At 38.7% G+C, this 13,779-nt stretch overlaps 2 protein-coding genes across 2 annotated transcripts in view; one reads left to right on the top strand and one right to left on the bottom strand.

Moving 5' to 3' along the window:
* The window catches only part of WWOX (WW domain containing oxidoreductase), a 1,054,678-nt gene that overhangs the window by 340,943 nt on the left and 699,956 nt on the right, over positions 1–13,779 (bottom strand). The window lies entirely within an intron of this gene.
* LOC111820849 (60S ribosomal protein L37a-like) lies at positions 8,297–9,033 on the top strand. The gene is given in 1 exon segment (XM_023732527.1): positions 8,297–9,033. A coding segment is annotated over 1 exon segment (306 nt). The 5' UTR covers positions 8,297–8,323; the 3' UTR covers positions 8,630–9,033.

Genomic DNA, 13,779 nt, shown 5'->3' with positions numbered 1-13,779 from the left:
ACTTTTTATTACTTTATCTGTTATAGTGATCCATGATCAGTGATCTTTGATGTTACTATTGTAATTGTTTTGGGGTGCCATGAACTATGCCCATATAAGATAGCAAACTTAATAAATGTTCTGTGGGTCCTGACTGCTCCACCGACCGGCTATTCCCCCGTCTCTCTTCCTCCCCTCTGGCCTCCCTATTCCCTCAGACATGACAATATTGAAATTAGGCCAGTTAATAACCCTACAATGGCCTCTAAGTGTTCAAGTGGAAAGGAAGAGTCGTATGGCTCTCACTTTAAATCAAAAGCTAGAAATTATTAAACTTAGTGAGGAAGGCATGTCGACAACCAAAACAGGCCGAAAGCTAGGCCTCTTGTACCAGTTAGCCAAGTTGTGAATGGTAAGGAAAAGTTCTTGAAGGAAATTAAAAGTGCTACTCCAGTGAACACACGAATGATAAGAAAGCAAAATAGCCTTATTGCTGATATGGAGAAAGTTTTAGTGGTCTGGAGAGAAGATTAAACCAGCCACAACATTCCCTTAAGCTGAAGCCTAATCCAGAGCAAGAACCTGACTCCTTTCAATTCTGAAAGAGATGAGAGAGGTTGAGAGAGGTGAGGAAGCTGCAGAAGAAAAGTCTGAAGCTAGCTGCAGTTGGTTCATGAGGTTTAAGGAAAGAAGTCATCTCCGTAACATAAAAGTGCAAGGCGAAGCAGTAAGTGCTGATATAGAAGCTGCAGCAAGTTATCCAGAAGATCCAGCTAGGATAATTGATGAAGGTGGCTACACTAAACAACAGATTTTCAATGTAGTTGAAACAGCCTTATATAGGAAGAAGTTGCCATCTAGGACTTTCATAGCTAAAGAGAAGTCAATGCCTGGCTTCAAAGCTTCAAAGGACAGGTTGGCTCTCCTGTTAGGGGCTAATGCAGCTGATGACTTTAAGTTGAAGCCAATGCTTATTTACCATTTCAAAAATTCTAGGGTCCTAAGAATTATGCTAAATCTACTCTGTCTGTGCTCTATAAATGGAACGACAAAGCCTGGATGACAGCACATCTGTTTACAATACAACATAGTTTACTGAACATTTTAAGCCCACTGTTGAGACCTACTGCTCAGAAAAAAAAGATTCCTTTCAAAATATTACTGCTCATTGACAATGTACCTGGTCACCCCAAGAGCTCTGATGGAGATGTACAAGGAAGTTAACATTGTTTTCATGCCTGCTAACAAAATATCCATTCTGCAGCCCATGGATCAAGGAGTAATTTCAACTTTCCAGTCTTATTATTTAAGAAATACATTTCGTAGGGCTATAGCTGCCATAGATAAGTGATTCCTTTGATGGATCTTGGCAAAGTCAATTGCAAACCTTCCGGAACGGATTCACCATTCTAGATGTCATTAAGAACATTCATGTTTCCTGGGAGGAGGTTAAAATATCAGCATTAACAGGAGTTTGAAAGAAGTTGATTCCAACCCTCATGGATGACTTCAGTGGAGGAAGTAACTGCAGATGTGGTGGAAATAAAGCAAGAGAACTAGAATTAGAAGTAGAGCCTGAAGATGTGACTGAATTGCTGCAATCTCATGATAAAACTTTAATAGATGAGGAGTTGCTTCTTATGCATGAGCAAAGAAAATGGTTTCTTGAGATGGAATCTACTCCTGGTGAAGATGCTGTGAACATTGTTGAAATAAAAACAAAGGATTTAGAATATTATATAAACTTAGTTGATAAACCAATTTTGAAAGAAGTTTCTACTATGGGTAGAATGCTATCAAACAGCATCGCATGCTACAGAGAAATCTTTTGTGAAAGGAACAGTCAATTGATGCAGCAAACCTCATTGTTGTCTTATTTTAAGAAACTGCCACAGCCACCCCAACCTTCAGCAACCACCACCCTGATCAGTCAGCAGCCATCAACATCTAGGCAAGATCCTCCACCAGCAAAAAGACTACAACTTGATGAAGGCTCAGATGATGGTTAGCATTTTTTAATTCAGGTATGTACTTTTTTTTTTAGACATAATGCTATTGCACACTTCATAGACTACAGTATAGTGTAAACATAACTTTTATATGTACTAGGAAACCAAAAAATTTGTGTGACTCACTTTATTGTAATATTTCCTTTATTGCGGTGGTCTGGAACTGAACCCTCAATATCTCCAAGGTATGCCTGTAACGTGTAGCCTTTGGTGACTGGCTTCTTTCACTTAGAATAATATTTTGAGGTTCATCCATGTTATAGAATGTATCAGTAGTTAGTTACATTTTATTGCTGAGTAGTATTCCATTGTATGGATATACCACATTTATTTGTCCATTCACCAGTTAAGGGACATCTGTACTATTTCCAGCGTGTAGCTATCATGAATATGACTGCTGTGAACATTCACGTACAAGTCTTTGTGTAGACATATGATACATATATGTTTAACTTACTAAGAAAGTGGCAAATAATTTTCCGGTGTTGTTATGCCATTTTACATTCCCACCAGCAGTGTATGAGAGTTCTAATTCCTCCACATCCTCACAACTCTTGGTATGGTCAGTCTTTTTGATTATAGTCATTCTAGTGGGCGTGTAGTGGTCTGAAATTCATTTTATAGTGGCAATGAGGAGGTTGCAAAGGGACTCTGATTAGCAGACTGAGAAACCTGATGTTGCAGTTCAGAGGTCATTGTCTACCAGCTTTAGGACTTGAAGCAACTCATTTAACTTCTCTGAGTCTCAGTTTCTCTGTCTGTAAATTGTTTCCAATAACAGCTACACATCGTGAAGATTCACTAACTGAGGTAATATATGTAAAGCACTGTGCCCAATCTTAAATTCATTTCTGGAACAAAGAGTCTGTCTGTCTGTCTGTCTACCTATCTATAATAGCAACAGCAAGTAATATGAATGTATAAGGGAGTGGTATTCCTTTTTTTTTTTCTTTTAACCAAGCAAACATGCCCACTTGATTTTCCTTTGTGTGTCGAGTTCTTGCTTTAACCCTGTTATATATTGAACTGTGCTGCCTAAAATTATATGTTGAAGTCCTAACCCCCAGTACCTGTGAACATGACTTTGTTTGGAAATAGGGCCTTTGAAGATGTTATTAATTAACAGGAGGTAATACTGGAGTATGGTGGGACCTAATCCAATCTGAGTGGTGCCCTTATTAAAGAGCAGAAGAGACACAGAGAGCCAGACAGAGGAAAGATGGCCACGTAAAGATGGAGGCAGAGACTGGAGTGATGTATCTATAAGCCAGAGAATGCTAAGGATCGCTGGTTGTCCCCAGAAGCCAGGAAAGAGGCATGGAACAGATTCTCCCTCAGAAGGAACCAACACCCTGACTGCAGACTTCTAGCCTCCAGAACTGTGAGGAAACACACTTGTGTTCTTACACGGCCCCCAGTTTGCGGTACTTTGTTATGGCACTCCTTGTGAATAGTGCTCAAGGAGGACTACTTGTAGTTTTCTTTATCTCATCCTCTCCACTTTCCTGGTCTTTATCCACCTCTTCTCATCATTTACCACTCTTAATGAGCCAAGTACATAATGGAATGAACCCTTCTTCAATTATGAACATTTACTTAAGACTTTTCCTTCCACGCTGGGCTCAAAGTCAGAAGGACAAGACCCAGCCTGCAGTAGGAGACTTTCTGGATGAAGTACACATCTGAAACCTTTGGCTGTAACATTTCTGAAGCCTGTGGCCTAGGGACAGATTTGAATCTTTAGACTGAAGGAAGACTTTGCTCCCAAACCCTGACGGTGCTTGGCTGCTAAGTGTAGTTGCCTTCTGACCCTACTAAACGTAATAGAAGAAAAACTTTAAACACCAGTGACTGGACATGGTCCTACTTTAAGGTACACTGCAGTCTGCCCAATTCTCTGGATAGCCCTTGGCTGCGAACAGTGTATTCCTGGTTTACTGCCAATGCCCTTGATCTGCGTGCTCTGGCATTTACTTGGGAAAATCATGCTAAGTTGCAAGCCAGGGCAACAAGAGCCGACCAGCTCACAGGAGATGCACGGATGGCTTGATGGCCCTGAACACTTAAGTGATTTTGTTCCCCTTCCAATTTCCTGTGGTACATTAACTTTTATTGATAGCTCACAGCATCAGCAACTGGTCTTGATTTTACTAACCTGAAGGACAGAGGAACAACAGGCTTCACACAGCTGACATGCCAGAAAAAATAGCGTGGCAAGTCTTGATCAGTCTCCATGTTTATTCCCTTGCTTCAGCTTTCCTTTAATGAGGGAATCACATTTATTGCAAGTTAATCATGTCTCGGGCCCCAAAAGGGAGGGAGGGTGGCATGACCATTTAGAAATCTGACCATGGCTCCCTCCAGCAGACTCTGCGAGGCGCAGCAAGGGATTTGTGAAATTCCAGGTACTGATTTATGTCGCTGCTACAAAGATGGGCAGGAAAGGTTCTTGGGTGTTTTCATGACATGAGTATTAAACAAAAGTTGAGCAAGGAGCTACATGGGAAATCTATGGAATGGAAGACAAAAAGACCAATTTTTTCATGGCTCTGAAGAAAAGTAGAATCAGCACCCCTCAGTTCCACCACCTTCCATACACAGGATCAATCATGGAGCAAACTGTGTGTTTTGGTCTCATGGATATTGGGAATGGTACTAACTGTGTTTCCTTTTCTGCATGGAACACTATCAGCCCTAGACACCCATTTAAGGCTAAATACCACAAATGCAGGGGAAAAACTGAGACATGTATTTTAAGTACAAGAATGCCCGCTTCACCATAAGCTTTAAAAAATCATTATTATTACTAAAAATAAGCAATAATAGATAGGGGGCCAGGCACTATTCTTTGCACTTTATATATCTTGTCTCTCAATTCGTCCTCAAAGCAACGCTAGGAAGTATAAATGTGTAGTGACATTATATTCACAGACGAAGAAATCCAGGTTCACGTAGCATTTGAAAATTGTCCAGTGCCTCAGACATGAAGAGGCAGAGCCAGGATTGGAATCAAAGTCTTCCACGTCTGAAGGTCTACATGCATGACACGAAAAGGACATCCCACTGCCTCTACATCCTTAACCTAATAACATCTACAAAGACCCATTTTTTCAAATGAGGTCACATGCCCATGTTCCAGGGATTTGGACACACACGTATCTCTTTGGGGGCTACCATTCAACCCACTACAACAGTTTCTATTTGTGAGAATTTATTACACAGCAATAGAGCACTAGTACAGTGACCTTCTGTTCATTCATCCATTGGTTTGTTGGTTCAACAGATAATTATTGAGTATTCGCTGTGTGCAAGGCACTGTGCTGGGCTCCAGGGGCACAGGAGTAAACAAAACAGACTTCGGGACCATCCAAATGGAGCTTAGAGACAGGAGATTCACTCTGAAGTGCTCTTCATAAATGGTAGCCATGAATTGAAAGGTCAAGGTAGGGCTAATAGTGATTTCGAGCAGTGATTCTTAGTACTGAGCACCAAGAAAATCTGATGGAAGACAAGGACTCTCTCCCCAGAAAAGTACAAACAGGATGTATTATTCCAGAGGATTCTACAACACCCACAGGCCCTTCTACTGTAAGGTCCATAGTTATGAAAGCTTGGATCAGAGATTCTTAAGATCCCTTTGACACAGAAATCTGCTAAGGACTCTATGTTCTAGGAATGTCTGTCCACTTTTTCCAAGCTAAAAGTCACTTGATGTCACCACCAATAGCAACAATAACCAAATCCTTCTCAAAACTTCACAACGAGAAAGGAAAATTCTAGCCTTGTTACAAAATGTTACAATCTGGACTGGAATACATGGCAACGTAGTACATTTAATTTCTTTTCTTCTCTACCTATTTCAATCATTTTCATAATTTTTAAGACAGCAAGTATTCAACCAACTTTTGAAACACCAAAAGAAAGAAATGAGTTAAAGAAAAAAAAAAAAAAAAAAAACCTGGGGATTCAAACAACTTTAAAACTTTATTAAAAACTTAAAAAAAAGTGACACAATGTTTACGAGACAATTGGAAATACATCCTTGACTTCAGACAATGCTTTTAAAGAGTTTGTGCTATTTTTTGAGTGTGATAATGGTATTGTAGTTATGTTTTGGAGGAATCCTTATTTTATGGTGACTCATAGTAAATATTTATGGATAAAAAGACATAATGTCTTAGATTTGCTTCTATAAAATATTGGATGTGGGACAAGCAGATGGGGGGAGGTAAAACAAAATTTGGCACATACAATAGTTATTGAAGTTGGATGATGGACTGATAGGGGTTCATTATAATCTTCTGTCACCTTCTGCATATATTTTGCATTTTAAAAAATAAATAAATAGATAAATGGACAGAAGAAGCAAAAAATAATGTTTAAATACAGTATAGCTAGACAGACGGAAAGATAAAAACCTGGGAGAAAAATCCTCTCTGAACAGTCTAGGCTGGGTCGCTGTAACTCCCCAATTTTAGCTGATTTCCAGGCGTCTCTCACGAATGCCCACACATCTGACAGAGTGACGAATCTGTAAGAACTAAAGAATATGTATTTGGTAGCACTGACAGGGGCACACATAACTACCTGAAATTACATTAAATATTTATTTGTTGTTCATTGCCTGTCATCATAAGTTCTACGAGGGGAGGGACTTTGTCTTCTTTTTTGCTGCATTTTCACCTCTTAGAACAATGTCCGGGACATGAGAGGTGTTTCATATACATATATATGAAATTCATGGCAATTTCTGTTTTGAGAATTAACTAAAAAGTTTACACATGAAAATGGTATTTATCTACGCCATTATTAGCATTATATGTCAGGATACATCATCAAATTCATTAGGTTCATTATAACTTCTCACACAAGAGGAGAAAGTGTGTTTACTGGGAGACTGTTTTATAAGTAATTGAAAACAGGAGATAAAAACACTGTCTTTAAAAAGCAAAAAAGAAAAATGCAATGTTCAAGCACATTAAATTGTATCTATGCTGGCTTTCTTCCTTTGAAAATAACTATCAATGTCAACCCCTTAAAAATAACCATCAGTCACTATCAATGTGGTAATGGTCACACTGTTTGCAAGCTGTTGTATCCTCTTATGCAGGAGTCCATGGACACATTGAGTGTATTACAGTCCTTCCTCCCTAACAGATTTACAGGGGCTCGTGAGTTTTAGGGACTACCACATAAAATGCTGAATGTGAGGATAGCTGCTCTAAAACCAAAAATGTAGTGACAGAAAGAATCTGAAGTTTCACCAACAGCAACTGGCCCTCTGTAATGGGTGCTAATGATAAAAATTGAGCTTTAACACATTCCATTTTTAATTAATTTTTAATACTAAAAAAAGCTTTTCTTTTTCACCACAAGACCCATTTCTCTCTGGTGAGATTCCCAAAGGTACGCCTGATCTTTTCTGGAAGGCACGGCTCTTCTAATTAATTAGAAATTGCAGGAGCAGGAGGGGGTGGGGGTAAAAAGCAGCAGGGGGTGAAAAATCAAATTTATTCCTGTCCTTCTACTTCCCTTTCCCTGCGACTCATCCATAGCTTTATGTTTGCGAACCAAACGAGTGTTAAACTGATTTCATGCCGGTTCACTGTGTCTCTCTCCCAGGCTGGCCAGGTCTCTGGGCCTGAGATTGGCAGGAGAACGCTAATGTCTTACACTGGCCACTTCATCAATTATACTTGTGAAATCTAGATCTTTTGCTCCCTCTTTTCTTCTTCTTGAATTAAAAAAAAGAAAAATTTAAAAATAGCATATGTTCTGGCAAAGATTAGCCCAAAAGACCACAACTACCATGGCTTCTACCAGACTGAGTCTAGCAAAACTAGACAGTGCCTGGCTACTACCACCAACTGCTCTGACAGGGATCATAACAGAGGGCTGATAATAGAGCTGAAGAAAAACATAGAACAAAATTCTAACTCCCAAAAAAAGACCAGAATTACTGGTCAGAGACTGGAGAAACCCCGAGAGTATGGCCCCCAGACACCCTTTAAACTCAGTACTGAAATCTCTCCTGAGGTTCCGCCTTCAGTCAAAGATTTGACAGGCCCATAAAACAAAACGAGACTAAATGGGCATATCAGATCAGGTGCCGGGTCTAGAAGGCAGGAGGGGGCAGGAAAGCTGGTAATGGGGAACCCAAAACTGAGAAGGGGAGAGTGATGACATGTCGTGAGGTTGGCAAACGATGTCACAAAACAGTATGTGTATCAATTGTTTAATGAGAAACTAATTTGTTCTGTAAACCTTTACCTAAAGTACAAAAAAAAAAAGGTACCCGTTCTTCCTGTTTGGGCTTGGAGCTAGTTTGCAGCAACATGGCTGAATACACCAACAAGGTCAGACTAAGCAGTGAATATGGGAAATGTTATGGCGCCTCTCTCAGGAAAACGATGAAGAAAACTGAAATCAGCCAGCATGCCAAGTACACTTGCTCCTTCTGTGACAAAATCAAAATGAAGAGATGAGCTGGGGGGATCTGACACTGTAGTTCCCGCTTGAAAACAGGATCCGGTGGTGCCTGGCCCTGCAACACCACCTTTGCCATCATGGTAAAGTCTGCGATCATAAGACTGAGGGAACTGAAGGAGCAGTGGAAGCCCCACCATTTGAAACATCTCTAACCTACAGCAAACGGGTTAATTTATGTAACAACAGGAATAAAAAAAAAATAGTACGTGTTGATGGAAAGAAATGTAAACATGACAGAGGTATATAAAGGGGAAAAAAATTTCCCTCCTCAATCCCCATGTCTCTTCCCATGCCTGTTTTTAAAGAGTTATTACTATTAACAGCTAATGTGTATCTCCTCAGTCCGTATCACTTTACAACCCACTCATTGCCCTTGAGTCAATTCCGACTCATAGCGACCCTACAGGACACAGCAGAACTGCCCCATAGGGTTTCCTAGGCTGTAATCTTTACAGAAGCAGACGGCCACAGCTTTCTCCCGAGGAGTGGTTGGTGTTTTCTAACCACTGACCTTTCGGTTAGCAGCTGAGTGCTAAACCACCGCACCATCGGGGCTCCTAGATCACTTTATAGGCATATACAAACACACAAAAACATTTAGGCACATGTAGACCAGTCTTTTTTAAAAAAAAAAAAATCTGGTAAAATAATATGTGTATTGTTCAGCACTTTGCTTTTTTCACTCAACATTATATCATGGAGAGCCTTCCATAATATATATGTTTAGATCTATCTCTTTAATTTTTTTTTTTTGTTGCTATCTGATATTCAAAACTGTAGAAAAAGTATAACTCAATTAAACACTACCCTATTGATAGGAATTTAGAATGTCATAGGTTCAAAATATAAATAAACGTGTTTGTATGTATGTATATAAAATAATGATAAAACAAATTCTTTAATTCTCCTATTTGGATTAAAAATAATCTGTTGCCATCGAGTCAATTCTGACTCAAAGTGACCCTACAGGACAGAGTAGAACTGCCCCATAGGGTTTGCAAGGAGCAGCTGGTGAATTTGAACTGCCGACCTTTTGGTTAGCAGCCAAACGCTTAACCACTACGTCACTAGGGCCCCACCTATTTGGATAGCCTTGCACATTTATTGAAGTATTTCTGTATTTTCTGGTTCAAATGGAATTTCTTGATCAAAAAGTATGCTTAATTTGGGTAGAAATTGCCAAATTGCTCTCCAAAATGACCAAAATAATTTACACTCCTATTAGTAGTATGTGTTCTTTTCTCTTGTTCAGGGAAACTTTTTAGAAAATGTAGTTATGAGCATGAATCAAGGTTTTATTATAATCTTGCTACAAGGCAAAAGGCCTGTCGCAGATGAATTCAAAGATTAGCTCTTAGTGGAGACATTTTATAGGGAAATAGAATGATAAGACAGTCAATGTTAGGCTAGATACAAAAAGAAAGGCACTTGGTTTAAGGTCCCTAGGCTCTTGACTGATAGTTGCTGTGTAGACAGGTGACTGATTTTCCAGAACAAGTTTTAATCACATTAAAGTTTATCAGAAAATTGCTTAAGCAATTTATCAGAAGTGAGGTTGTGACTTATATCATGCAAAAAGGTTCTATTCCAGATCAGATTTGGGACAACTTTTCTTTTTTATACGCTTTTACACTCTACTTTCTCATCAACATGAAAGTTCTCTGTCCTCTTAACTTTCGACCATGGTGCAAAATGGGATCTCGTTGTTGTTTAATTTCCATTTCCATGAATCAAATATAATGTTGAGGCTTTCTTCATGATGGTTCAATTTTCTTTACTGTATTTCCTGTTCATTAACTTTGCCCATTTTTCTATTGGGTGGTCTGCAATTTTCTTCTTGATTTATAAAGACTGCATATTTGGGGCAAAGCATATAAGTCTGTGTGTGATATATCTATATATATATATAGATAGAGATACACACGTGTATATATCTATAGCTATACACATACTATACATACAACTATTCTGTCTCATATGAAACTAAATTTGAAAAAAATCACTGAATTATATGCCAGCCTCCCATTGTATCTGAAAGGGATTATTTCCATTTCTACTTTAATGTGAAACGTAACTATGATCCACTTACTCCCTGCTTCAAGGCCTTCAATGCCTCCCCATCTCCTATACACTAAATCCAAGTCCTTTGCATGGTCCTTCACAATATGGTCCCTGTCTAAATCTTTAACACTGTCTTCCACCACTCAGTTCTGCCCCCTTCATGCCCAACAATACTATTTCTAGTTGCCCAGACAGAATGTCCTGTTTCATCCCTGCATACCTTTCATGTGCTGATCCCTCTGCCAGAACGTCTGCCCTAGACTTTATCTCCCCTCCACAAACTCCTATTTGTCTTCAGCGCAGTGGTTAACAACTCAGCTGCTAACCAAAAGATGGGCAGTTCACATCCACTTGCTGCTCCTTGGAAACCCTGTGGGGCAGTTTGAATCGACTTGACGTTAACGGTTTTTTTTTTTTTGGCTCCTGGAGGAAGCCCTCCCTAATTGCTTCCTTCATTCCACTGGAGATAAAGCTGGTTACTTGGTATGTACCCTGAGTACTTGTGTACGTACCTATTATTGTCTGTCCATAGATCATTTTGATTTATTTGTCCCCACATCTGCCTTCCATAAAAGACTATGAGCTACTTGAGGGTAATGACTCAGCCCTACTTTCCCGCTATATTCCTGAGCTTCAAACAGAGCCTGACTGACCCAGGATAATCAGTTACTGTTAAGTTGCTTCTGACTCATGGTGATTCCAATAGAACTGTCCTCCATAGAGTTTTCAACGGCCTGGGTGAACTTGAACCTCCAACCTTTTGGTTAGCAGCCAAGTGTGTTGTTTGCACCACCCAGGGACTCCTAACCTAAGGTGGAAGCCCAGTAAATATTTGTTGAATGAACAGAAATATTCTTTGTAATAATAATAGAAATAATAGAAAATCCCCAGAAAGTGATGAAGTCCATATAGACTTGAAATTGAGAGAGCATAAATTGTCTTCCCTGTTCTGCTAGCTGCGTCTCTGGAATTTGATGGACTGCAGCTCTGTGCAGGAAGTGTTAACACAAACATCACTGATGTGCTTGGGGAAATTTTATCGTCTGCCAGATTTACAAACTGGAATCGATCTTCATTCAACCAGTTTTGCCAAAGTTTCTGCAAAGTGAACATCGCTAAAGATAGGTGCCTTTCAGATCACCTGTGATTAAACTCAATGCATTTGTCTTCAAACAAGTGTTTTTTTTTTTCTTACCGCAACATATAATTTTAGTCAGCTAACACTAAATTAGACACCCACTCAGATTTATTATGATAAGAACATTCAGTAAGCTAATTTCAAGATGATGACTCCTATAAATTCTTATAATTTATTATTTAGTACTTTGGTTTTTAATCATTAAGTACGTGAAGACTTTGTAGGTCAAACCTGTATTAATGAAGACAGTAATCTATTTTTCAAACTCTGCTCCTCACCCACCTTTCAAATTGTAAATTAACAGAAATAGATTTAAACACACTTGTAAGAACAAAGGCAATAATTGGGGGGTGGGGGGCCATCACCCCCGATTGCATAATCTTCCTAGGTAGACTGTCGATCATATTCTTGACTTATTTATGCCATATATACTGATTTGTTTGAAATGGAATAATGGAGTTTAAATTTGAGAAGCCAACTTAGTTCACTAAGAAAATAAAAAACCTATAATCTAAGTTTAATGTTTGGTTAAAAAAACAATAACAAAAAAAGCTGTTCAAATATCAGCAGATATAGATTTCATTAGGTGTTAATCTTAACCCAGTGCAGTCATTTTTATTACTTTTCTCTGGGATCTTACAGTTTTAGAGATGCACAGACAAGGAAGTAAAATATTAACTAAATAAATATTTTAGAAAGCTATCAATGTTATCTAAATGAGAGTCTTATTTATCTCCTGAATTCATTGCCTGCTTCATGATAACTTCACACATTTGGTGCTAAAAGACTTTAGGGTTTTATTTTGGCAAACAAAAGGGCCTCTTTTGATCGACTGTATGCAAATAATAAACAGAATTCCTGCATTGTAACATCTTTTCATGTTCTCTAAAAAAAATTAATTTTTATTATGATATAACACGAGCTCTTCATAAGCAATTTGAAAAACTAGAGCAGAAAGAACAATGTTCATTATTATAACTTTAATTGAGATAAAACAATCAGAATATAAAATGACATAAGTGTCTAGCAAAATCACTACTGTGTAAAAACAATCATGGATATGCTGAGAAAAATCTAGAAGGAAATATAGCAAAATGATAATGGTGGTTATCTTTAGGTGGTGGTACCACAGACAATTTTATTTTTCATTTCCTCTGTTCATTTTTTAATCTAACATTCTAGAAATTCCTTCAGAAATAAAAAGGCATATGTTTGCATCCATAATATTGAAAGCATTTTAAATTACATCAGTGTCTGAATCTTCATATGATAGATAGACAGTCAGTGTCCATTTTACTTGAAGACTTATTGCTGAGGCATTTGCTATTGAATTATTATACCCAGGACTACTTGTGGCATCTCTCGGTTCAGTGAAAACCTCCCTGGGATATACATATGCACTTATAAAGTACACTTCATAACAGGAAGCCAACTATATCCCTACCATGCTGCAGAGGGCATGCTAAATTACTTTAGAAGTATTTTTTCTACTCTCCTATCCACCTTGGGAAGGGTGAAGCAGGTTCTTCTCATTCTTGATGGGAAGAACAGATACAGATTCAGCCTTATAATCAAATGGTTTTCTGAAGAACAGAGACCAGTGAAAGGGTTAAGCAAATTGGGTTATGGGAAGTTTGCTGAAATTGGATTTCTGGATTTTGATTGTCAATAACGAAATAATGATAATTCGAATAATGCAAAGTACAAGGAAAGAGCACCTACTATTTACCATGCATTTGCCATGACTATGTGCAACATTCAATTAAACACCTTACAGATATTAAATCCCCACACTAACTGTAGGAGTTATTCTCTGTATGTGTGGACAGAGGGGTGGTTGAATTGGGACAACTGCACGGTTAACAGTGAGCTGCTGTATAGATTATGTCCTTCACAGGACACCAAGTAGACACCGAGCTGGTAGACCAAGAGTGCTGGTCTCTCCCTCATGGTGACCATGCCCATTGCAACATGATGGCCATCCATCTTCCTGCTGGTTAAGGCAGCTGTGCCTCTGTAAGTTATTTCTGCAAATGGTTCTCAGCACCGTCATGGAAATATGATTACAACTAGCAGAAACAGAAGTGTGCCAACTTGTTCGCA

This window comes from Trichechus manatus, unplaced genomic scaffold, assembly GCF_000243295.1.
Source record: "Trichechus manatus latirostris isolate Lorelei unplaced genomic scaffold, TriManLat1.0 scaffold00053, whole genome shotgun sequence".
Lineage (NCBI taxonomy): Eukaryota > Metazoa > Chordata > Mammalia > Sirenia > Trichechidae > Trichechus > Trichechus manatus.
This window is presented reverse-complemented; position numbering and strand designations above follow the sequence as displayed.